Raw genomic sequence first — 25,871 nt, forward strand, 5'->3', positions numbered from 1 at the left:
ACAAACAGCACTTAGAAAAGGTCAGCCATGCCTGCAGACAGCTATAAACACTGTAATAGAGCAGCCGAGTTCCTTCATCTCTCTTTTGCGTCTCTTTTTCTCTCCACGCCTCCTGCCTCCACATCTCCTAATGTGCGTTTGTTTCATGTGAGCGTGGGATTGTGGGATGGGATTACATGATCTCTTTTGCTCCGTTTGGTGGAGTACCTCCCTCTTCTTTTTAGCTGTTTTACCCTTGTCTCTCTCTCTCTCTCTCTCTCTCTCTCTCTCTCTCTCTCTCTCTCTCTCTCTCTATCTATCTATCTATCTATCTATCTATCCATCCATCAGAGAAGATTCATGGCCTAACCAGGCTCAGTAAACGAGTCTGACAGTTGTGCCCACAAGCCATAATTTAAAAAATGACAAGTTTGAGGCGCCATGAAATTATCAATGTCAGCCAGCAGGCAGCCACCACTCAGGGTTAAAAAGAGATTTGATCTTTTCTTTCTCTTCTTCTGCGTCCTTTCTACATCCTCTATTTTTTGTGAAGTACTTCATTTTTTCTTCCCCCCACTCAGCATCCTCCTTATACTACTTTGTATCCCTCTTTTTCCTTCACTGTCTCTTTTAGTAAATATTTAAGGATGTGTGCTGATTTTGGCAGTTGATTAGGTGTTTCTGAGTCACTCAGACCTTCAGCTGAGTGCTGCGGATGTATGGACACACACACACACACACACACACACACACACAGATTCACCCCCAGACATGTTATAACGATTTAATTCCTGTTTTTGTCTGATATCTCTGCTTTATAGGGATGTCAATAATGCATGGAGAACTAGGAATGCCACTTAAAAATTTAAATACATGAATCAGTTTATTCATTCAAATGTAAATAAGTCACAAACTGACAAATACATATAGATCTGTTCAATTTCATAAAAAAAAACTTTAATATTAAATGTAGAAAAAATACATTTAATTTTATTTAATAAATATAATTTAAAAAATGCATTAAAAATAAACAATTTACAGATTGCTTTCCTTTTTGTTTGTGTAAATGTTCCATTTAAAAGGGATTCATCAATTTATTTTCATTTTAACTTTTTAATTTTTAAACATGAATTAAGTGGCACTCCCGGTCCACCAAAACACAGGGGGAATTTACTAAACATAAATGTTGCATATCAGGCTCTATATGCTTACGTATAGCGCTACATCACGTTTATTTACGTCATTGACTTTCTTTTGCAAAATACTCCTTTCTATGCAAAAGATGCTTGTTATAGATTACATTTTATGCACACAAGTCTGAGCTGTTTGCATGCTGGTTGATACAACTGTATAGAAAGGTTATGCAAATAAACACCACTTTTATTCCAATTCATTCGTAGTGAATCCTTCTGTGTCTTTGTCTGCAAGCAAATGCAGTGACCCTGTTACAAATGAATCTGCTCATGTCATTTTTTAACCATGATCTTTTCTACAAGACTATATTTTTGTGAGTATGTGAAGCATAGAGTCCCTTGGATGCATTTGAGGTTCTGATCGTGTTTTCGAAGCAAACATCAGACTTTCATCATTGATTTCTGCATCTTCTTGTGTTTGTAGGTCTGGAGTTCGCCTATTCTGCAGCCCCACGCTCCATGCAGAGCGCTATAATGGGCCTGTTCTTCTTCTTCTCTGGCATCGGCTCCTTTGTGGGATCAGGACTACTTGCTATCGTCTCTGTGAAAATCATCGGCTGGATGTCTTCACATAAAGACTTCGGTAAGACTTGAGTGAGAGAGTGCATTAGAGGGTAGAACAAGATATGTGAATAGCACTGCACAGCATAGGGTCTGGGATGAAACAGATGTAGCTCACCTAGTTTTTGAATGGTGTGTCTGTTTGAATGAGAGTGCATGAATATAAATCAGGATTTGCCTGCGTTGAAGGGACCAAATGTCCCCATAATGATCGTAAAACCTAAAATTAGATACACTGTGGGGAAAAGGGCTTGATAAGCATACTTAATTATGACTTAATGAAAATGTAAAATGTAGAAAAGTTTGTGTGAGGATCAGAGGGGATAAAAAATATCATTTAGTTCAGTATAAATACAATAAAAGTCCTATTCCAGCAGCTTGGGTCTCTAAGAAACACAAGTTTGATTTTATCATCATTTATAAGCTGAATGATGCTAAAATATTCTGAAAAATCAATGAGTTGTATGTTCCATCTTGATGAATGAAATCGATGATGAAAGATGCTCCCTGATCAGCATTCTGTTTAAATGTGATGAATTGTAATTATGCCAAGAGAAAGAGAGGTCGTACCTTTCAGTTCTCAGGTTGTGACAGAGATGAAGTGATGAGGTGAGCACATGTGCTTGATGGATGATGTGTGTTTTATGTGTGCGTGTGCACGTACGACGGCATGAGTGCAGTCATCTCTAACTAAACCCAAGAGGTGATTGCCCATTCGGCCACTGCTCATGTCTGTGTGTGTATCCTTCCCAATAAAAAATGCCATATTTTGTTGGCCTTTTTTAATGATTGATGACATGTGTAGACAAATAAGATAGAAGAGATCCATCAGACACAGATCCAAACATTGCAAGCATTGTTCTGCTTCAATCTTTTCAGAAAGCCATCTTTATTGTGCAGACAGTGATATACAGTGACATACACATTATTAACTTAAAATATTGCTTAGTCTGCCATAATGCTATTCAAGATTTCTCTATATTGGACCAGTTTCCATTGTCAAATTGATTTTAAAATCGGATACTTTATATCATGCGTGGATATTAAATAAAAACGGACCCCTGATTTCTTAAATAAATGTTTGTAGACTTACTATGCATCAGTTGTCAATACATGTTGTTATATTGGGAAAAAAAATGGTTGTTTTCATAAACTTTCATCAAAAAATGCAATAACTCTGAAGTTCATCCTAAAGGCGAAAAAGAAATATCAACCAATAATATCACAGCCTATATTTCACCCCCACCCACTTTCATGATCCAATCAAATCCAGATGGAGTAAATCAAGTCATGTCCTACATTTTCTGCTGAATAGTCTGTTTTGCTTATAAATGTGCCACATTCTGTTACATGTGTTGTCAAAGGCAGTTTCATGTTGTCTGGAGTAAAGTTAACTTTTGAAGTGTCAGGGGAGAGAAAGCCAGGTCTCGTATTATGAATGCACATGCTAATTGATGGTCATGTCAGGCTTACACCAGCATCGGTTTGTAAATCTGTCGCAGCGGGGACAGATGAATAGCACAAAGGAGACAGTAGATGGATGTGATTTCCATCGCAATGACAGCTCAATGGTCCAGATGTACTCCCACCCATTCTGTGTATCTGAGGCAAATGGACAGTTTACGCACAAACTACTTCAGCACCCATTAATACAGCACACCGAGACAGGTGTGAGGCATTTCTGCTAATGGCAGCAGTGAGAGTGCATGTACTTTAAATCTGTCCCTCTTTGCTCTGTTTGTTTGGCAAGCATCATTGGGATATTAGAGTGGGTCTTAATATGAATTATATGACACATTGTTTTTTTTTTTTTCCGCTTTTAGTGATAGAAGGAAATAAGAAGCTGAATAAATAGAACTGACTCTGAAGGAAGAGCCAGACTCAAACGTGCAGTGTCCATATGAGCACCACGTGCTTTAATATGAAATGTAACACATTGCTATTCCTCTTTTTACTTTATGCCATTTTTAGTGATAGTATAGACAAGAAAAAGGACAGGATAATATGAGGAAAGAACAGAATCGGGGTGTGATGCGTGCAACCAGATTCCATGAGATGTCCATATGAGGACCGCTGATCATCATATGTTTTTTTATTTTTCTTGACAAATTGCTATTCTTTATTTTAGTTTTTGCCAATTTTAAGACCATGACACACCAATCCAGTGGTCGACCATCAAGTCTATCCATCATTGAGCATCTATAAGCTGCATTCCACACCATTGGTGGCTTTTTGGCTGGTTGAGCAAGCTGAATCAACTTAGGGCAGTTGCTGAGAGAGATCACTCTGATTGGGTGTTCAGCTTGGAGAACCAGTGCACAAGAAGAAAAACAAAAACGATAAAGTCAAGAAGGCACACACCAAATGCTCTTTTGAATTTTTTATCTTCATCTTACCTGAACATTCCAGTATGCAGATATTTTCATAACTCTAGTGGTCAACTGAAATGGATTTTTTAATAAATCTGTATAATAAATGGATTCTATCAGTCTTTTTGTTCCTAATAATTGGAAAGCAAACGCTATTATAATTTTTCTTATACCGTTTACATTGTTGTAATAGTTTATTAGTCAGAACTGTTAAACAGAGAGAGTAAACTAATGAAGATGATGAAATGGAGGCGCTGGCGTTCTAAGCACTGTAAAAATAAAAGTCCTGCTTCTGATATATTGGGCAAACAGAAAAAAATTATTGGGCGATATGTAGGTGCTGAACGTACATGCTAGTTGGCCAGTGACTGTAGTCTTTTTGGTGTGTTCAAGCCAACTTTTTTCTTCCAAACTACGTGAGCTGACAACAAAGTCGCTTTTGTCGCCACTAGTTCTTTGATGTCAGATTGGTGTGTCACAGCCTTTAGTGATAGTAGAGAGGACAGGAAATTATGAGAATCTTGATATGATGCAGACTCAATCCTGCAATGTCCATTTGAGCAACACAGAACTTAATATCAGTTACGGTATATGACTGGTATTCTATCTTCTCTTTTTTGCTACTTAATAGAAGAGGGAGGACTAGAAGTGATGTGAAGCAGTAAGGATGTATGGGATAAGGATATGATGAGAGCCAGATTCAAATCTGCAAATTCTTTATAACTCTCATATTCCCCCTTCTCCTCCAAGTGACGAAGAAGAGACATCTACAGACTATCACACACTTGTGAAATCTGAATTAGATGCCCAGGATGACTTTGTGTCTGAACAACAGAAAAGATCGGTCTGGGTTTCATGTTGTTGTTGTTTTTTATTTTTGACCAGCAACATAATGTTGTTCTTTATCTCTGCTGGTTACTCCATTACTGTTCTCTCTCCGTGTTCCCTGTGGTGTTGGACCCTGCAGGAAATGAAGAGAGAGAGCGAATTATGCAGCGTTGAGTCGAGAACTTTCAAAGTGTATGTACACACAGGCGCTATCCAAGCCTGTGGCGCGCCTGCGGATGCATATACAGACTCCAACTTTTATGGGATCAGACGCCCAGGTATTAATCACTAGCTGCAGGGCCTGATTACCCAGCATTCAGCTCTGTAACACACTCTCTAGCACTTATTTTCACAAATTTGAGCATCCTCCCAGTATACCATTTAGCAGATCAAACCTACTTCTCAGGTTGTGGGTGAGTTCGACACAATTCTTACTGTTAAAATCCTACAGCACTTGGCGATAATCTTTGTAACACTGGAGGCAGTCGGCCCACAGAGCTATCGGCTACAGCTTGGGATCACTTATCGTTCTGATCACCACAGAGCTTCCATGGTTCCCATAGGCTAGCAGGTGTAAATCTGCAACCTGTCGTACATCCATGCTAATCCTGTGCTGCTTTTGGCATGCTAAAGGCAAAGGACAGACACTTTGCACTCGATTTTATCAAAGAAGTTTTTTCTTTTTCCTTTTTTTTGGGATATTTTTAGTGTCTGTACTTTACATGTCGTGCTGACACAGTTCTACCCAAATCCAACGTACCTAGGTGTTACCCTGGACCAATCATTAACATATCATGATCATCTGAAGAAGACAGCAGCCAAAGTCAGCTCTCGAAATAATCTACTCAGCAAACTGGCCGGCACAAATTGGGGTGCAAGGGCCCAGACACTCAAGACCACTGCACATGCTCTGTGTTACTCAGCAGCAGAGTACTGTGCACCAGTCTGGTCTAGATCGTCCCACACCAAGCTAATAGATGTCCAGTTAAATACATCTATGCGTATAATCACTGGAACCCTACATTCTACTCCTCTACCATGGCTGCCAGTTCTCAGTAACATACCACCACCACATCTCTGACTGCATGAGGCCACTGCCAAGCTGTTGACTAAAGTCTATGCGAATGACAAGTTGCCATCAACTTGGACATCACACTGCATCCAGCAGCCCGCCTGTCATCGAGAAAACCTGTCTGGCTGGACTCGCCGCCAGAGGATATGACAGCCAATTCGGCATGGAGTGATGAGTGGGCAGCAACTGATGTTGTGAACCACTCCCTCGTAGCTGAGCCATCGGACTATCCTCCTGGCTTCGACCTTCCTCGACGACACTGGTCAATGCTGAACCGATTCCGGACGGGACAAGGTTGATGTGCAGTCAACCTTGTCCGGTGGGGCCAAGCCACCAATCCGAACTGCAGCTGTGGGGAACCAGAAACTATGCAGCACATTGTCAACGAGTGTCCGCTGACTCATTTCAACGGCGGACTCAAGGCTCTCCACCTGGCTGAACAAGATGCTGTTCTGTGGCTGGGCACGCAATGCAAACTCTAAGAAGAAGAAGATGATCAATCAACTAGTTGTTCATGTAATCCACTTATTTGTTTTGAAAATAGTTTTTGTACTTTGCTTAGGGAATCTAGTTTTGTTTCCCAGATGTACTTTGTGATTAATCTCATCCGAATCTGCCAAGTATGTGTTTTTCTCACAGACTTCAAAAAATCCAGTGCAAATTTCTGTTTTTCTGCAAACTTGGTCCTCTGAGAAATCTAATCCCATCCGAATGGAAATGTCTGTGATGGCTGATATTCTTTTATCACAGTGCTTCTCCTCGTGTTTTTGACTAACTTGAACTACTATCTTGCTGAATCTGTCAATATGGATGGCATCTGACAAAAAAAGTAATATAAAATTAATTAAAGAGAGGGAAATCACAGAAACTTATAAGACTATTTTAATATCAATATTAAAATATGAATATACAATATTAATATCATCTGCACATTTGCATGCTGTTTTTTTTACTTGTATAAACTTGTGTGAAGTTAAAAGATTAATACATCACACTTGATGCACGTAATCAAAGCACATGACTTAATGTAACTCCCACATCTAGAAAACAAACACTTCTACCTGTTAGATGTTAGCCCGTCCAAATCAATACAAAATCACAGACATCAGATGATAAGTAATTAAACATTGTTAAGAAAACTAGCCTCGTCCGGATAGGGCTTTAGTGATGAGCTTTAAGAACACTGACAACAGAAGTGCTATCGACTGTGAAAAGTTACTGCTGGGTAAGATGTTGTGTGTTGTAGATGTGCTCTTTACAACAAACTTTTCTAACAAACCTTTTGCTCTAGTTCTCAGAAGTTTTATTACTTTTTCACCAGCGTATGATGTAGGCTTTGATAAATATTTTCAGAGACATTTTCCCTCATCCTTTATTTTATCTGCGGGACTGCAGGTGTCACCAGGCTCGGCTTTGCCTCACGGTATTGGTAAAATGAATTCTTTCAAATCTCTTCTCTGGACTCCCAGGGAGCTCCTCTGGTTTATTTTTTCCTACAGGGTGAAACTTGACATGTGAGTCTGTCTGATCTCAGGTCAGCTTAAAAACATGCAAAGAACCAGAGGGCCCGCAGACATGACCCTCTCTTCCTGGTCTAGAATCTGTATCTGCCACTTACAGAAATGTCAATGTTTTAATCGAGGCCAAGTGTCTCAGGAAAAGAGAGAGTGTGTTCACTGAATATGACAAAAGGAAAGAAAGGTGTCTTTCAAAAGAGTGCAGACAAAGGAATATGAGTGAGAACAAGGACGTAAATTGTGTCAGCTTTATTCTGTACCTTGCCTCAAGTCATTTAACAAAACCTTATAGATATATAAACTACCGTTCAAAAGTTTGGTATAAAGATTTTTTTAAATGTGCTTGAAAGAGGCTTAATTTGCTCACCAAGGCTGCATTTATTTATTTATTTGAAAACTGAAATAAGTTGAATATTATTACAATTTGAAATAACTGGTTTGTAATTTAATATATTTAAAAAAAATAATTTATTCCTGTGATAGCAAAGCTCAATTTTCAGTATCATTACTCCAGTCTTCAGTGTCGCATGATCCTTTAGAAATCATGCAAATGTACTGATTTGCTCAAATAAAATTTTTTTTTTTTTATGTGCAGTATATATTATCAATGTTGAAAACAGTTGTGCTTTTTAATGTTTTTGTGGAAACTGTGATACATGTGAAAATACATGTCACCTTTTTATAAATAGTATTATTACACTTTTGTAGTATATTTATTATTTTTTTGATACTCAGTACTTCTGTAAATACATGCAAATGTCATTTATATTACAGGATTCATGTTTCAGCTTGGACAGCAATGCTGTTTTGTTTTGTTTACATTCAAACAGGTGCCATTTATTCATGGTTTTGACACTGCTGCTTACAGAAATCCCCCCAGACAAGAGAGTCATAAAATATGAACATCTCTGCGTTTGCAGACCCTGACAAATGGCATTGAACTCTGTGTGCTGACTCGTGTAATCTCCTGTAGGAAAGCCGTCAAGGCATCAGGACGAGTAGCGCTGAAATATTGTTGTTGGGATTGGCACACACAGATAGAGCCAAGAGGGGAAAGAGCTGTTGTGATGTGAGCATCGTGCTTATTTGTTAGGGCGCATTTCCATGTGTTGAAAGCAAAGACGTTTGCTCTGACCTCTGTCTGTCTCCCTGCATAATGTGTTCTGGTTAAAGAGATGTACAGTATGGCTGCTTTGCCATCACAGAATTAAATGGCATTTAAAAACATATTTTTAAATAGAAAACTGTTATTTTAAACAATATTTTGGAATATTACTGTTTTTACTTATTTGATTTATTTATTTAGCTTGATTTGGAACAGGTTTTGCATTTTAAAAAGCTAATCAATTGAAACTGAAGCTGTAAAGTAAATTTTAAGTATCCTGTTGTCTTTATCTTCTCCAGTGTCTCCTTATACAGTTCCACCTAAATTAATCAAGCTGCACTTTTTCAATCGCTGCATTTCTTTCTTAGTCTGCCAAACATTTATGAGGCCAGTTAATGTCTTTTATGGGCAGCTCTTGTTTTGTCTTTTGTGGACGTAATTGGAAACTCTGTGAGTGTTTGGCAGCCTGTTGTGTCTTTAATGAGGAGTGAGTGGCCAGCAAAAGCATTGAGCAATACATTAAGACAAACCACAACAAAGATAACTAGCACTTCCATCATGTGACAAAAAAATGGCTAGCTGTCCGTTTAAATACTTGAGTTAAAATCACTTAGTTTCTAAAACTAGAAAGTTAAAATCACAAATTCTAATGACTTGTTCTTTCCTTTCCTCCTGTCTCTAACCTTGCCTGAGTGTTAATTAAACCAATATCTGTCCCCTCAGTCTGCTGTATAGCAATGTGTTTGGAGAGTTCTATTGATCAGCAGACACACTTCCTCTTCAAACTTATGGCTTCCCTGCTGAGCACATTGTTTTACTTGTGCAGTATGTATTATTCAGCAGGAGTGAGGAAGCACGGCAGACACTCCCTGAACTATCAGGTCAAGTGCAGTGCGTGTCTGTCTGTGTGTGCTGGCCAATTTGCGCTGGACAATAGAAAGTAATAGTGCTTTTTGTGGAAGAGCACTTTCATTGTTTAAAATAGGAACCGCATTGAGAGATGGGTCCAATGAAATGATATGGATGCTGAGGCGTGTAATTTGTGTGAATTTAGGTTAATTTCTGTGAATGGAGTCAATATGGTCACTCTATTGAAACATTGCTCTTTTTGCCCGATCAGTCCAACACAACAAATGGTATGAGTTTGGGACAGGTCTATCTTTGGGAAACCAACAGAGTGCAACAGTCCAGTTACAGAAGTAAAAATCCCGTTCATTTTCTCCGTAGGGGGATTGATTTTTATTTCTAGGTAAGCAATCATGTTTATATGCTTTTGTTGAGGCTATCAGACCACATTAACTCTTTCCTGGCCATTTACAAGATTTTCCATCATTTATGACACACTTCCCCACCATTGATGAGTTATTCCAGCAATCCTTGTTTGCACTGTTCTATGGTTGGGGCACTGTTAGATCTTCTGAAAGAGTACATCCAAAAATCAAGGCACAAAAATATAAAAATAAGTAAACCATAAAGAGTGAATGTAAGTTGTTTATGCGCAAGTTAGCTAAAATGATCACCAAACATTCAGCAGTATATAAATCTAAACTTAAGCTTTAAGCTACAAGTGCAATGTATATAATTTTTTTATATGGAGGATATTTTTTTTCTTTTGATATATTCTGGGGGGTCATGAAAGATTTGTGAATACGATCAAAAATGCTGGTGGTGGATATCCACCAATCAGGGAACCACGACAAGCAAATTGTGGCAAAGGAATTATTTACCTTCACCTGCCCACTTCCAAAAAAGCACTTTGTGAATGACGCAAAAGTCAGTTTCCCTAGTTTCTCGATTTATGATTTTCAAATGATTTATTTGTGATTCATGATTTATTTTATTTATTTTTATTTTTTTTACTTCTACTTCAAATCAAAGCTTAGCTGGATGGTTTGGTTCATGGATTATAATTTTTATGGGAAAAATACTTCCAGATCCAAGGCTGCTGAAAAACTGGGAAGGCACTAATGCACATAGGAAGTGTTGGAAAAACCTGTTTGAAAGCAGCCATGTTTTTTTTTCTTTTTTTTTTTCTTCAGTTTACATGACCTCACAAATTGTTGTTAAGCACAATCAGAGTAAGATCGCACATGCAAATTCATGGTTCCCCACAGTGTGTGTATGCTAACTTTTTTTTTTTTATTCTGAAATGAACACTAGATGCGGTAAAACAGCGAGCACTTGTAATAGTTTTTGTACATAGTTATTCTTATACTTTGCCTCCTCTGACGTTCCCCTCCCATTTCCCTGCTTCCACTGCTCTTTTAAAGTGGATAAAAGGTCTCAGCCAATTAATTTGAAAGACTGGAGACTGGTTAGGCCTGGTGACACGTGAGCCGCCTAATGGAGCTGCCACATTCTCATAGTGTTGGCCAGATTCATTCTCGTATATTCCCCTTTATTCCTGCATCTTTAATTCTCCAGCTTCTCCAATTACCCCAGATAAGCCCTCACATATGACAGGTGTACCCTTTTGATGCACGCGAGATAAATACAGATATTTGTTAAATGAACACAAAGAGTATCATGTGTGTCATACGGGACTACATGCCAAGAAAAGGTTAATAAAATCATTAGATGATGGACTGCAGAGGGCCTGCAGCAAGACGAATAGAGTGAGACTTCCAGGTGCCTGCTGTTATCTTTGTGTAGCTGCCATATAAGACTGAATGTGCAATGTAACATGAAATGAGGGCATGTGGACTGTAACGATGGAAACCAAATGATACTACTGCGAATGAGGACTATAGTATAGTGGAAAATTCATGGATAGCTGTCAAAGTTGCGCCCTCCAAATATTATTATAAAATAAGTCATCAGATTTGAGGATTAGGATTGTCTTATTATTAATCAAATGAGATAACTGTGTATATATTATGAATTATACAGATTTTATCTAATTTGGGATTTCCTTTTTTTCATAGAGCAGGACGTATGAGATTGATTTCTGTGAAAACTGACAGGATGAGTTGGATCATTGTTTAACTCTTTCTTCTTAGTGCAAGATGTACATTTTATATCCTACAAATTTCTCTGATTCTTTCATTGCTTACTGCTTTTCCTGTTTGAGATTCGCATCAGGAACATGCAGTTGTGCTCCAGTAATGTTTATTTTTCCATTACTGCCCAAACGCCGCCAAATTTGCGACAGCTGTCACTTTCCTGAGGGAAGTGCAAGCAATCTTCCCAGAGTGTGTCGCCGTGATATATCTCCCACTCTGTCCTTTGACTGAGTATTCTTTACGGCCCTGCCTTTCAGGGAGGCGCCCAGCACCTCCACATCCTGCCAAACGCTGCTGTTAAATCATGTCATCTCCCAGAAGCATAGGAAGAACAGCCACGTCACCCGCCAACGCACAACCCCACAGATGGGGGGAAACAAACTCAAAACAATAGCAAGCCATATTTTACTCTTCTTGTTTCCATGAGTTGGAGTAGCCTGTGGCGTGAAAGGGGACCGTTTGAGGGTATTGATTGTTGGTTTGCTGTTGGCTCTACTCTGGCATGTGGGTATTGTAAATGCAGCATTTTTCGCAGACAGGGACATTTGTTTCCCCTTGCTGGAGGGCAGCAAGATCCTGAGCTCTATTGCTGTCTCAGTCAAACTGTCCACCTGCTTGTAACACTTGTTGTCATTGGGGAGCGGCTGCTGTTACAGAGTATATTAAAGCTGCAGAGAAATTGATCAGGAGGTTCCTGTAGCCATAACATGGCTTGCCTCTTTTATTGGATGGAGATGGTGAAGAAGAGAGTGGAAATGATTGGGGATTGAGACAAGGATGGGTTAGAGTCTGGCTGGATTCAAACCTGTGTGAAAATGTCAACATTAACAATCACCTCAAGGCCATTGCTCTGACACTTCTGTGCTAAATAAGACCTCAGGCCACCAAAGAGGGGCATCCTATGTCCATGTAATGCAGCTTAGAAATTCACAAAGTAATCTAAATGATTGCCCAAGTAAATCTTTGAAACCTGAAAGGACACTCTGTGACAAGGGTGCCAGATCATGCTTCTGGAAGTCCTCCTGTAACACTCCTCCTTACTTCCTTCTGGAGCTCCTCCATGGAATTCAAGGGTTGGAGCTGGAAACTTTTTCGCTCGACGTGAAATACTTACCAATAACTACTATATCACTGCAGTTTCCAACAGAAATGAACACTAGATGCGGTAAAACAGCGAGCACTTGTAATAGTTTTTGTACATAGTTATGATTACAGCTCCATATGTTTCACTTTCCGGATGTAACAAGCTTGCTTGGTAGCTCAGCCGGGACAGAATTGGACTTAGGATGCGGAATCCTTGGGTACGAATTCTGTATGAAAAGCATGACTCACAAGCTAAAACGACATGCTTGCGATTGTGTTTTTGTGTCACATTCGCTTTTGTTCATACTATCGAGCAGGTTTAAAAAAACGGAACACTCTTTTAGTGCCACCCAGTGAGAATTTCACATTGAATATTTCACAAAACATACTTAGCGGTACGTATTTTGTGTCTTGCAAAAAAGTTCCCAGAGGTATGTTTTTGTCATGAGACTAGATTGAGCTAAACTCATGCCAGTGGACCTCCAGGGCCGGATTTGATGAACCCTTACCCTATAGCAGGATTGGGCACCCTTGCCCCAGAAGACCTCCGCTCTGCAGAGTTCAGGTCCAGCCTTAACTAAACACATCTAAACTTGCTAATCCTGGTCTTAATGATTAGAAGAAACATCCAGGCAGGTATGGTGGATCTAAACTCTGCAGGAAAGTGGCCTTCCAAAAGCAGAATTGAACATCTTTATATTACAGTTTACACAGTACTCAAAAATTTGCTTTGATTGAAAGGACGAGACCACTGTGAGCATCTGAAATCTTTCAACTCTTGTTCTATACATAATGTTTAATCAAATGTTGCCGTCTGGATCTTCATTCGTACATGTTTGGGATGGGAATGCATTGCAGCTTTATACTGTAATGAATCAATGCTTTCATGTCTTCAGCTGCCTCATCTGGCAGAAGATAAGAACTGCTTGAGATGTGTTCTTTGAGGCCATAGATAATTATATTTCATGGAATTGCTCATGATGTTCCTCAAAGGTTCAGCTGGGGGTCGGCAGACCTTTTTCATCTTTCTTTCCTCCAGTTGGTTGCTACGCAAAGCTGCTGAATCTTTTTCTCCATCTAATGACAATCTTCAAACTGAAGTAAAATCATCTCTAAAGTGTAATACCTTGTTCTAATCAGTGACCCCATCTCGGAAAGATGAGATATTCCCGTGACTCGACAGTCCCTTTGCTGAACTACTTATTAAGAGTATTTATTTGATGGCCCTTCAACCCTGGAGGTTTGACCACCTCTTCTGAACAGAGCAGAAGTGTTAATCAGCTTTTTCCTCAGCCCAGATAGAATGTACAGAATTTAGTGTAAGTAGAGGGTTGAATTGTCACACTGGACTATAATGGCCCCGAGCAGTCAGAGGCTTAAACAACAGAGTTAGTTCAGGGCCGAGGGCTCAGAGTCTATAATGCCAGCTGGAATCAGAGTGAGTGTGCTTCACTTAAGCTCCAAAGATGGTGAATTATAGGCTCTTCCTTCATCCTGTGAAGATGTGGCTTTTTGTTTATGGCTCCCTTGTAAGTATTGATGTAAACCCTCTATCTGCTCGCAAGCATTATATAGAGATGGGAAATGAAGGAGAGATTGGATGGAGAAGGAATGCTTGTTTAGGTTTTGCTTGAATAAACCAGAGTCAGATGGGCTTGCAGGTTGCAATGGATGCTCACAAGCAGTGCGGACAGACATGCTATGAGTTGAAGCTTTTTGCCGCTGTAGGGTAGTATGAAGGCAGCAGATTGCCTGTTCGCTCTGTTGCCTTCAGGGATCCAACAAGCACAAACATATGCTTTTTTGCTTTCTTTTGACATATGAATGCAGCATGTACACACAGATGTTCAACTTCTCTTCATCTATCTGTACACACGCCTTTAGAATTAATCTGAAATCTCTCCACTGATCAAGTGAGCAAAGGAAGGATGTTAAGAAGTATCAGTAAAGGAAAAAAATGATATGTATTACTATACCTTTTTTCAGGAAAATTGATTACTGGAATAGTAACTGATAAAAATGAACAAAAGGTCCAAAGTAAAGGATATAGTTGTTATCCTTAAATACAATGAAATATCACCTTGGTTTGTTTTTGTTGTTTGGTTTGTTAATTTAAATCAAAATCAAAAAATGTGAGACCTGCTCCTGAAGAAATGCTACTGAAATTCTGTTTCAACCAGTACACAGAGGTTGCGTGATCTCTGTGCACCAAATTGTGTCTGAGGTTGTTATCCGCTACTGAAATTTTGGTTTTGCGAAATTCACATCAAAGTGAGGTTTTTTTTTTTTTTCTTCTTTCTGTAGGTAACATCAACGAGTGCACTCTGAATTACTACTTCTTCCTCCTGGCTGCCATTCAGGGAGTCACACTCCTTGTCTTCCTCATTGTGTCTGTGAAGTATGACAAGCAGAAGCCCAGAGCAGGGAAGCACAGGGTGTCTCTGACCAACTCATGACCCCCATCATCCTCACCAGCCGTACGTTCACCTTCATTACTCAGCCACCAAATCATGTGCCAAACTTATACCTCGTAGTATTTCAAAAATGAGGTTTTAAAATATTTGACTTTTGAAATATTTAACTTGAAGCCCTCTGTGTTTACTGGAACTGGCCATTCTCTTGCCATTTTAAACACGTGAGACAATTTAAAAAAGAAAACAAAATATTTCCCCAATTATTACCTACAAAACTTTCATATGAAATGGTTGGAAATGAGGTTTGTCCACTCCATCAGTGAACTGGATTATGAATTGCGTGTTTGTTGTAGTGTATACTTTGGACAACACTTTTGGGATTTTTGTTGTTTTGACTGTCAATGAGATTTACAAATTTACTTACTCATAAAATGAATGTGGTTTTTAAATTGTTTATGATGGGTTGTACAATTGATCATTGGTTTAAATTGAATATTTATTGAACCTTTTATTTTTATAGTTTATGCTTGACAGGGTAAGACAATACTCTTGTTCAGATTTATTTAAAATTGTCCCTATGGGCATGTTTTTATGGTAAAGTATTTCAACAATACTTTTTAAACATTATTAAAATGTTATTATAAACATTATTTCTCCTCTAATCCAGGCACCATTTGCACTGTATTGTGTATATTTGGTCATTTTACTGTAAATTTGTAATAGATACCAATTGGTGTTGATGCTAATTGGCTAATGTCTAAAAGGGCAAATATGGTTGGCTACTCATTTCAGATGGTGGCCAATAAATTGCATGCGGAAATCATACAGAATTTTCACATCATCAAACATCAAGTAGTTGTAGTTAATAAAAACTGCAGTGCAAAAGACTTGAACTATTATTGTTATTATTATTAAGAATCACATTCATAATTGTGTCCTTAACAGTTTGATTAAATTTGTAACTTTGGTACTAAACCTGTGGCATTACAAGTGTTTCTCACGTTTAGATATTTAGATATTTTATTAGGCATTAGATTTCTATTAGCTTGTTTTTAATGATTTTGATCATAAGCGGTAAGGCCAAGCAGTCCATTGCTCTATATCGTGGTTATGATATGAGTGTATCATCTGAGAAATGAGGAATTGCACAAGGAGTGCTGATATCATGAAGCACACAGCTCAGCTGACATCTTTACAGCAGGAATATCTCTGCAAATGCAAATGAATAGTGTTTCCTTTGGAAACACCTGGGTCTTGTTTGTAATAATTCATGACCTTTTTAGATTAGTATATGGCTTTTTGATGAACAACAAACCACAAGCTCAGATTTTCATCTGAATGAGGTTATGTAGTGAGATTACATTTGCACTAATCTCTAGTGAAAAGTAACATGTTTATAATTGAGTATACAGAATCATGAATTTTACATGCAGACTCATGATACATCCTATAAAAACGTAAACCTCAGCTTCATAATGTCATCATGCTGTAGAAGGTCTTGCTTGATGTAATTTTCATGCAAATTTTGCGACGACAACACTTTGCTGCTGTTTTTTGCCAGCTAATTAACTAAGTCTGCTGTCTTTGCTTTGACCACAAGCTTAACAAAATAGTAACAACACTCCCATTATGCTTCTGTGCTGGTTCTTTTTATGTTTTCATATACAGGTAGTTCCTCTGCTTTTTCAGCAGTTACACCTTATTCCTTCAATGCCAGAGTTATTCCACATGACTTGCAACTGATGCATCATCCTTACACTTTTACATTAGGTAGTTCAAAACAGAGTGATTAAAATCCTTTTGAATGTGATTTACAGACAGTATTGACATTAGAGTCATTTGAATCTGATCAAAATGGTAAAATATTAAAAGACACAGTATGAGTAAAGGCCATCATTTATTTTAACTGGGCATATTCAAATGCTGATTTAAAGCTTTTTAAATATGTAAAATATCAGTTTTTTTAAAATTCAACATTTTCTAAAAAAATTAATTTTGAGTTTGTGCAGTGGAATTTTTTTTTTCATGCTTTTGTTTGTTTAAAATGAAATGGTTTCTTCTTTTGTTGTTGTTCAATAAAATGCATTTGAACTCTACTGTTTGTGTCTGAAAAAGCAGTTTTAATATGAGTCTCCCATTTATTACAGCTTTCACATATTCCTAGCTCATATGCAAACCTTGTGATCTCTCACATTCAATTGCATTTGTCTGATTTCATCAGATGAGCATGAAATCTGAACATCGTCGCTCTTCAGCCAAGCATATCTAGACTGACGAGTCTTTCCCTAAGAGTGTGACCGTCAGCGAACTCTTTGAACTCCACAGCTTTTTCTTCCTCTCACTCTGAGTCAGACTGTTGACACTGCTTATATATATCTACCACCTCCACGTTTTTTACAGCATTATGCTCTATTTAAAAAGCAGAAGAGCATAAGGTGTAAGCACAGTCTGTGAATTATGGATGGTTTATATGAGTCTGTCAACCTGTCTAAGATCAGTGTTCACCAATGACCCTTGTCTTGTAAGATCTGTCTCATTAAAGCAGGTTTGGATTTGTCTAACATGAACCCTATTTTGATATTTGCAAATATCTCTTCATGCTGCATTCAAATATACAAGTGCAAGTTTTAACTACCTTCTCATTCTAACTGCTAATAGCATATTTACAGTTTTCAGGTTTTAGCTCTGAAGAGTAAATTTAATGAACACAAGTCTCATTTAATTGACGTAATATAAAATGCAAATAAATCAGGTTTCTGTTGTATGAACTATGTGGGTTATCAATGTCTGTAATTAATCCTAAAGCAGTCCTTATACTTTAATTTATGGGAAATATGATTACCATATTAATAGAATATTGCAATCCAGCAGTTGGCTGCAAACTAGCTAGCCCTTACTGAGTGACAGTGTAGTTTCAGCTAAATCTGCAACCCTGTTACTTATTCTGGCATATTTATATTAAAGATGTTCTTATTATGGGGAGATGCCAATATCCATGCTCTACTGCTGGAGAAAGTGTAACAGTCATGTAGCCTATGCCTTGATTACCAGTCACATTATAGCCTTGACGTCATTTAATTGCTGTCGGAGTTGCGAGACAGTTACTTTTCCTATAAAAAAAATAAAATAAGAATAATAAAAAAAAAAATCCTGTGTAAAATGTTAATCCAGAATCAATATGTTAGACATGCTGAAGATGGCGAGACTTTCATTAAGTGACAAGTTGTTTCTTCACACATTCAAAAAATTGCATCTTGTCTTCTCGCCACTGTACCACACTTTACTGTATTAGTATACTTGTTTGTTTCTTTGTTTTTGGAGACTCTGTTTTGAAGCCTCTGATTTCCAAACTTGTTGAAATGAAAATTTTGTAATCTTGTACTTGTACAACTTGTTGGTTTGGTTTGGGGAAAAATACTGGTGAAAAAGTGGGCAGCAACTAACGCACCCTGCCTCTTCTTCATTGTCCACACAATAAAGGTAAGGTCGTACGAATTTATGGATGGAACCGCTTGTTTTCAAATCTTCCAGGTCCACTGACATTTTAAAGTCGTGACGTATTGTCAAGTATGGTGACCCATACTCGAAATTGGTGCTCTGCGTTTAACCCATCCAAGTGCACACACACAGCAGTGAGTAGTGAACAAATGCACACACACACACACACACACCGTGAACACACACCCGGAGCAGTGGGCAGCCATGCTGCGGCGCCCGGGGAGCAATTGGGGGTTCGGTGCCTTGCTCAAGGGCACCTCAGTCGTGGTATTGAGGGTGGAGAGAGCGCTGGACATTCCCTCCCCCCACCTACAATTCGCAACCTTTCGATTACGAGTCCGACTCTCTAACCATTAGGCCACGACTTCCCCCAAATTTGTTATGACATTCGCTCGAACAATGCACATACCTTAACTCTAAAATAAGTAAATCCACTTCACCAGCTGATTACTCTTCAACAGCGATGCTACCGTAAAAACACTATAGTTAAAAGGCAAAATTTTAAATATGGCTGCTACGCACTTGTTTCTCTGATGCATAAGGTCTATAGAATTGGTCTCAAACTCAATTCCTGGAAGGTCACAGCTCTGCACAGTTTACATGCAACCCTAATTAAACACACCTGATCTAGCTAATCAAGTAATTAAGGCTTATTTGAAAACGACATGGTTTGTGTGTTGGAGCAGGGTTGGAACTAAACTCTGCAGGGCTCAGACCCTCCAGGAACTGAGTTTGACTTCCCTGGTCTATAGGCTACAACAGTTAGTTCATAACTCCAAACAAAGTCACAACTTTGAATATTGACTGGTCGAATGTCTTAGGTTATATAAAAATACTCATACAGAGTCCAAAAGCATTGAAAGTATTCTGTTGAATTTCTCACTCCGCTTGTCTGTTGGCGTATTTCAGACAGACTGTATTTGTGGTGGGGATTTTAAAAGTTACATTGTAGGTGTAATAGTAGGTGGTGACAAGTCACTCTTTTTATAGGTGAGTGATGTAATCATTGACTCAGTTGATTCCTTTGTAGGCTACACACTGGTTTATTTAGGAACTTAAGTCTGTTGCTCATGCGATGGAGTTATGTTCTGGTTACTCAATATTAACTTATTTTTTTCTGTATTTATTCCATTTCCATTCCAAGAGTAGTGTGGCACTCATAATAGCATGTTAGTTTGAATGTCAGCACAGCTTTGATTACATGTGCCTTGTGCCCACAGCCAAGCTATTTAAGGAACAACAAAACTCTTGCTTGTGTGATATTGCTTTATAGAGCATTTAAACAAGGATAACCCTTGATATATTTAAGTTTGTGTACTACTAGAAAATAGCCAAAAAGTACAGAGTTTAAACATCTTAAATGAAATATTTTAAAACAAAATAGCACATACTCAAGTAAAAAAAGTAAAGGTTAATTACCTTTTTTCTCACTGATATATTGTTGAGAAGGGAAACGGTACACTTTAACCAAATTTCAAAGACAATATAATTATGCAATTACAATTAAAATCCACTTAAATGAAAAAAAAAAACACTTTTTTTTTCATTTATTATAAAGTTAAAGTATTTAAATTATTCAAAGTATCATTTATTACACTGTACTGAGTACTCTTTTTAAGTATGCTAAAGTGTTCATTTTTACAAGTATGAATGCACATTTAAAGTGGTGATCATTGATTATATATTTCAATACTTGCACCACATGTAAAAGATATCTGAATTTGCATTCTCATCTTACTAAAATAAGTTTGTTTGGTTTGAATGATAAAATAATAGATAGACTGTTGAAAATAAGTTACGGTAGGAACTGTGTGAACTTCAGGAGAACTTGCTTTAAACTGTGCATCCACTAAAATTCACATTGACGAGGACTTGCTTTTTCATACTAAATAAATGAAACCACTTGACCACTGACTTGTTGACTTCCATTGTTAAAAAAATGAAATGTATCTTCTTATATGTTCCACAGAAGAAAGTCATTCAGGTTTGGAATGACATGAGGGTAAGTAAATGATGGCAGTATGTTCATTTTTGGGTGAACTATAACATAACTTTAATTGTCTAAACAATAAAATCATATATTAGTGTTATATATAATTTGTGTGATGAAAATATATGCCACTTTTTATGAACTGGGTATAAAAAAAAAACTTTACAGGAGGTGCTAAACCTCGCAAACAGTTGATTATATATTTTAATCAAAATACATGACATACCATCAGTGGATTAAAAGGCTTTATTCCGCCAGATGGCATAGTTATGGCCTCTCCCAGCAGGGACTAACTGGACCATGCTAACTAGTCAGACTTGAGGTTCAACATATTTGGCCTGCACTTAGTGAGAGGCAGGCAGATGCACATGTCATGCCTGAGAAAAAAAGGGCAGTTTATAAATGAAGAACAGGATTTTATGTTATACATGATGCTGAAATGATACGCTCCCCCCAGCTGATGATGCTGGAAAATGAGAAGATGTGTTAATTACAGCCAGAGATCCATCAGTCACTCTCCCTCTCTGTGCCGCAGATTATTCCTCCCCTAGTCAGCTCAGCTTGAAGTGCCCTTCACAGATCACAGACTGCACCGCCATTCACCATACCCCTGCGCAACACGCTCCCCATATATCCATCTCGCCGCTGATAAAGACACTTTCAAATTTAATGGCGAGGAGACTGAACAAAAATAGAGAAAACATATATAATTTATCAGGATACTAGAAAACAAAACTGTCTGTGTGCATGTCAGAGAAAGACAGAAGGCACGATCATGTCAGACAGGATACGGGAAAAAAGAAGGGCCTCAGGCAATGAGAAAGGATGTGATTGATATGATACTCCTGATAAAAGAGAAAAGCGGAACGGCAGAGGAGGAGAAACGCGGATTAGAAATGTTGTATACAGTGACTTCATTCAATACGGTTGTTTTCATTAGGCTTAGAGCAGGAGATCAATAATCCAACACTCACAGCTGCAACTGTAATTGTGCAGACATGGTGCTACTGGTGCGTATTCAACAAATTTGGAAAAACAAAAGCAGAGTAACCAATGAATAATTACAATAGAGCTGTTATTAAAAAGAGGTTCCGGTGAAGTTGCAGATGTTTAGCTGGATCTTCATGCTGCTCCTTACATCGAATAAGGACCAAAAAAAAAAAAAACATATGGCTTATGTGCTGTATTTCCAAGTCTTCTGAAACCGTATGATAGCTTTGAGTGAGAAACAGACTGAAGTCATTAGCACTGCATCATTCATGTTCACCTACATTCAGATATGGTACAAGGTGGACAGCATTGCTTGTTAACTGTCTCAAAACTGTCACTCATGCAAAGCTATGTTATGACTTTTACAACACTGAAAAAAAAAATTGGAATTGGAAAATTTCCACTCAGGAGTTGCTAGTAAATTTAATAAATAATTAAAAAGAAGTGGCAAGTAACACATTGAATTAAACTTGACATTTTAAAGTAGAAAGACTAAAATAGTATTTTCTGAAATATACTCTAATAATTTTTAATTTACTTAACTCAAAAAAAAAACTTTTTGAAAGCACACTGTAATTTTTTGGAAGCTGCACGACCTAACAACCCCATTATTGCATTGTGCGATATAGATCTAATAAACTTGGGTTTACTTTGATTTCATTTCACATTTTTATTGACTAGTCTTGCGAAGAAAGATAGCCCACGATAATTTTCTGACCGTTTCATTAATTCAGCATGATCATCACACAGTGTGTTTGCTGCTATGATCCACGTTTACTGACCAGCCAATAAAAATGCATCATGAAATCAATGCGACATGGCGCTAAAACATATAACTGCTTACCTCAAGCTCTCATGCCTTCCTCTTCTGCCACTTCCACTTTTTTTCAGCACACATAAAAACTACAACAGCCAAAGTGTGATTCATCATGCTCTTTTTGTTTACCACTAGCACATGCTGATGATGTTTTATGCTTCTATTGAAACATGTATCTTACAGTCTATATCAGGAGTGTCAAACTCAATCCCTGGAGGGCCACAGCCCTGTCACGACACTGGAAGGAGGAAGCAGAGATGCAGGTGAAACAATGTAAGTATTTATTAATAGTCAGATGACACGAACACAGCACAGTCTCTCGGATGGGATGGTGGCGCAGGGACACGATGAACAGCGTGGTGGTGAAGAGTGGCGACGGTGAATCCAGTGCCGGTGAATGTCCAACGAGTGATGACGGTGAATCCAGTGCCGGTGAATGTCCAACGAGTGATGACGGTGAATCCAGTGCCGGTGAACATCCAGACGAGACGAAACCCACGAAGACTCCAGACAGACGATGACCAGGAACACTGAAGCAGACGGCACACGGGGAACGACACAGAGGACATCAACAACGATCTGACAAGGAGAGGAAAGTGCGGTGAGACTTTATAGGTGAGTAGATTGGCAGCAGCTGGTGCAGGAATTGAGATCAGCTGGCGTGCTGATGACTGGAGTGAGCGGTCACGCCCACTCACACACACCCACACACACAGAGAACAACAATACACGAGACATGAAGAAACCAGTGAATTCATGAACCGTGACAGTACCCTCCCTCCTAGGAACACCTCCTGGTGTTCCCAGACTCCCTTACCTGTCGATTGTAATCATCAATCAGGGAGTGATCCAGAATGTCTCTAGCAGGCACCCAACTTCTCTCCTCCGGACCGTAACCTTCCCAGTCCACCAAGTACTGAAATCCGCGTCCCCTCCGCCTAGAGTCCAGAATACGATTGACCGAATAAGCGGGTTCCCCTTCTACGAGTCGCGGCGGTGGGGGAACCGGGGCTGGCGGATTTATGCGTGCATAAAACACGGGTTTAATTTTGGACACATGGAAAACGGGATGAATCCTCCTGTACACTGGAGGGAGATTGAGGCGGACTGTCACCGGACTAATGATCTTGGTGACAGCGAACGGGCCAATGAATTTAGGAGCAAGTTTATTAGACACGGAGCGGAGAGGAATGTTCTTAGTAGAAAGCCACACTTTGGAACCGACGACGTATACGGGAGGTCTAGACCGGTGGCGATCGGCCTTGGCCTTGGTGCGCGCTCCCACCTGGAGTAGAGTCTCGCGGGCTCTAGTCCAAGTGCGATGACACCTCTGGACAAAGGCGTGGGCGGAGGGAACCGCGACTTCGGATTCCAGACTAGGAAAAATTGGTGGCTGGTAACCTATACTGCATTCAAACGGAGACAGGCCCGTAGATGACACTGGTAACGAATTGTGGGCGTACTCCACCATTGACAGTTGTTGGCTCCATGAGGAAGGATTCTTGGAGACCAGACATCGCAACGTTCTCTCCAAATCCTGGTTGGCTCTCTCAGTTTGACCATTGCTCTGGGGATGAAACCCTGAGGACAGACTAACAGTAGCACCCAGCAATTTACAAAACTCTCGCCAAAATTTGGACACAAATTGGGGTCCTCTGTCAGAAACCACGTCCGTCGGGAGGCCATGTAACCGAAAGACGTGGTCAACGACTGTTACCGCTGTCTCCTTGGCTGAGGGTAATTTGGGCAAGGGAATAAAGTGGGCCGCCTTCGAGAATCGGTCCACCACGGTCAAAACTACCGTGTTACCCTGAGAGGGGGGGAGGGCGGTGACAAAATCTAGAGCGATATGGGACCAGGGTCTCGAAGGGACCGGCAGCGGTTGAAGGAGCCCATCTGGGGGTCTATTGGAAGTCTTACCAGTGGCACAAACTGAGCAAGCCAAAACAAAACTGTGAACATCACGAGCCATAAGTGGCCACCAAAATCGTTGCTTGACTAAAGATGTAGTGCGACTGACTCCTGGATGACAAGCCACATTGGAACAATGACCCCACTGAATAACGTCGGACCGTAATCCCTCCGGCACAAATAACCGGTTCGGTGGGCAGCCGACCGGAGGCGTTACCCCTTGTAAGGCTGTCTTGACCTTCGATTCGACCTCCCATGTGAGTGTGGAAACAATTAGTGTCTCTGGAAAAATGCACTCGGGAGTAGACGGGCGATCGGAACGGTCAAAAATACGTGATAAGGAATCGGGTTTGATGTTCTTGGAACCCGGGCGGTACGAGAGAGTGAAATCAAAACGTCCGAAAAAAAGTGCCCACCGAGCCTGCCTGGAGTTCAATCTTTTGGCAGTTCTAATGTATTCCAAGTTCTTATGATCGGTCCATACGATAAAAGGTACCCCCGACCCTTCTAACCAGTGACGCCATTCCTCCAATGCTAACTTGACTGCCAACAACTCTCGGTTACCAATGTCATAATTACTCTCGGCAGGGGACAAACGATGGGACAAAAACGCGCATGGATGCATTCTGTCGTCCGCCGGAGAGCGCTGGGATAGCACTGCACCTACCCCCACCTCTGACGCATCGACCTCCACCACGAACTGACGTGATGGATCAGGGGTGACTAAGATGGGGGCTGAAACGAAGCGGCCCTTCAGTTTGGCAAACGCAGCCTCAGCTGCGTCTGACCACCTGAACGTAGTCCTGGGGGAGGTCAAGGCGGTCAGAGGCGCGGCTAGTTGGCTGAAATTGCGAATAAAACGCCGGTAGAAGTTGGCGAAGCCCAGAAACCTCTGTAGGGCCTTACGGGAATCTGGACTTGGCCACTCCACCACAGCCTTAACCTTGTCAGGATCCATGCGCACTCCCTCGGACGACACAATGTACCCTAGAAAAGGAACCGACTGTGCATGAAAAGCGCATTTCTCCGCCTTGACAAAAAGCCCATTCTCTAGCAACCTCTGAAGCACTCGCAGGAACGTGCTGCACATGTTCCTGGAGAGATGAAGAAAAAATCAGTATGTCATCCAGGTAAACATATATGAACTGATCTACCATATCTCGCAGCACGTCATTGACGAGTGCCTGGAAGACCGCTGGGGAGTTGGACAGCCCGAAGGGCATGACCAAGTATTCAAAGTGCCCCCTAGGGGTGTTAAAAGCAGTCTTCCACTCATCCCCCTTCCTAATGCGGACCAAATGATAAGCATTACGTAAATCCAATTTTGTGAAAATAGACGCTCCCTGCAATCTCTCGAAGGCTGAAGACATTAACGGCAAAGGATAAGTATTCTTTACCGTGATGTTGTTCAGTCTCCGGTAATCAATACAAGGTCGCAGGGATCCGTCCTTCTTCCCCACAAAAAAGAACCCCGCCCCCGCTGGAGAAGAGGAGGGGCGGATGAACCCCGCTGCTAGAGAATCAGAAATATATTTCTCCATA

The 25,871-nt window shown here is 39.8% G+C and overlaps 1 protein-coding gene across 1 annotated transcript in view; it reads left to right on the top strand.

Annotated features, from left to right (window-relative positions):
- The window catches only part of LOC306847759 (solute carrier family 15 member 4-like), a 67,539-nt gene extending 50,321 nt beyond the window's left edge, over positions 1 to 17,218 (top strand). The window contains exons 8-9 of the mRNA XM_079381907.1: positions 1,597 to 1,755; positions 15,014 to 17,218. Coding sequence (XP_079238033.1) covers positions 1,597 to 1,755; positions 15,014 to 15,165 — 311 coding nt within the window. The 3' untranslated portion in view covers positions 15,166 to 17,218. The remainder of the gene's footprint in view (positions 1 to 1,596; positions 1,756 to 15,013) is intronic.
- Positions 17,219 to 25,871: the final 8,653 nt, after the last annotated feature.

Source organism: Barbus barbus, assembly GCF_936440315.1.
Source record: "Barbus barbus genome assembly, chromosome: 28".
Classification (NCBI taxonomy): Eukaryota; Metazoa; Chordata; class Actinopteri; order Cypriniformes; family Cyprinidae; genus Barbus; species Barbus barbus.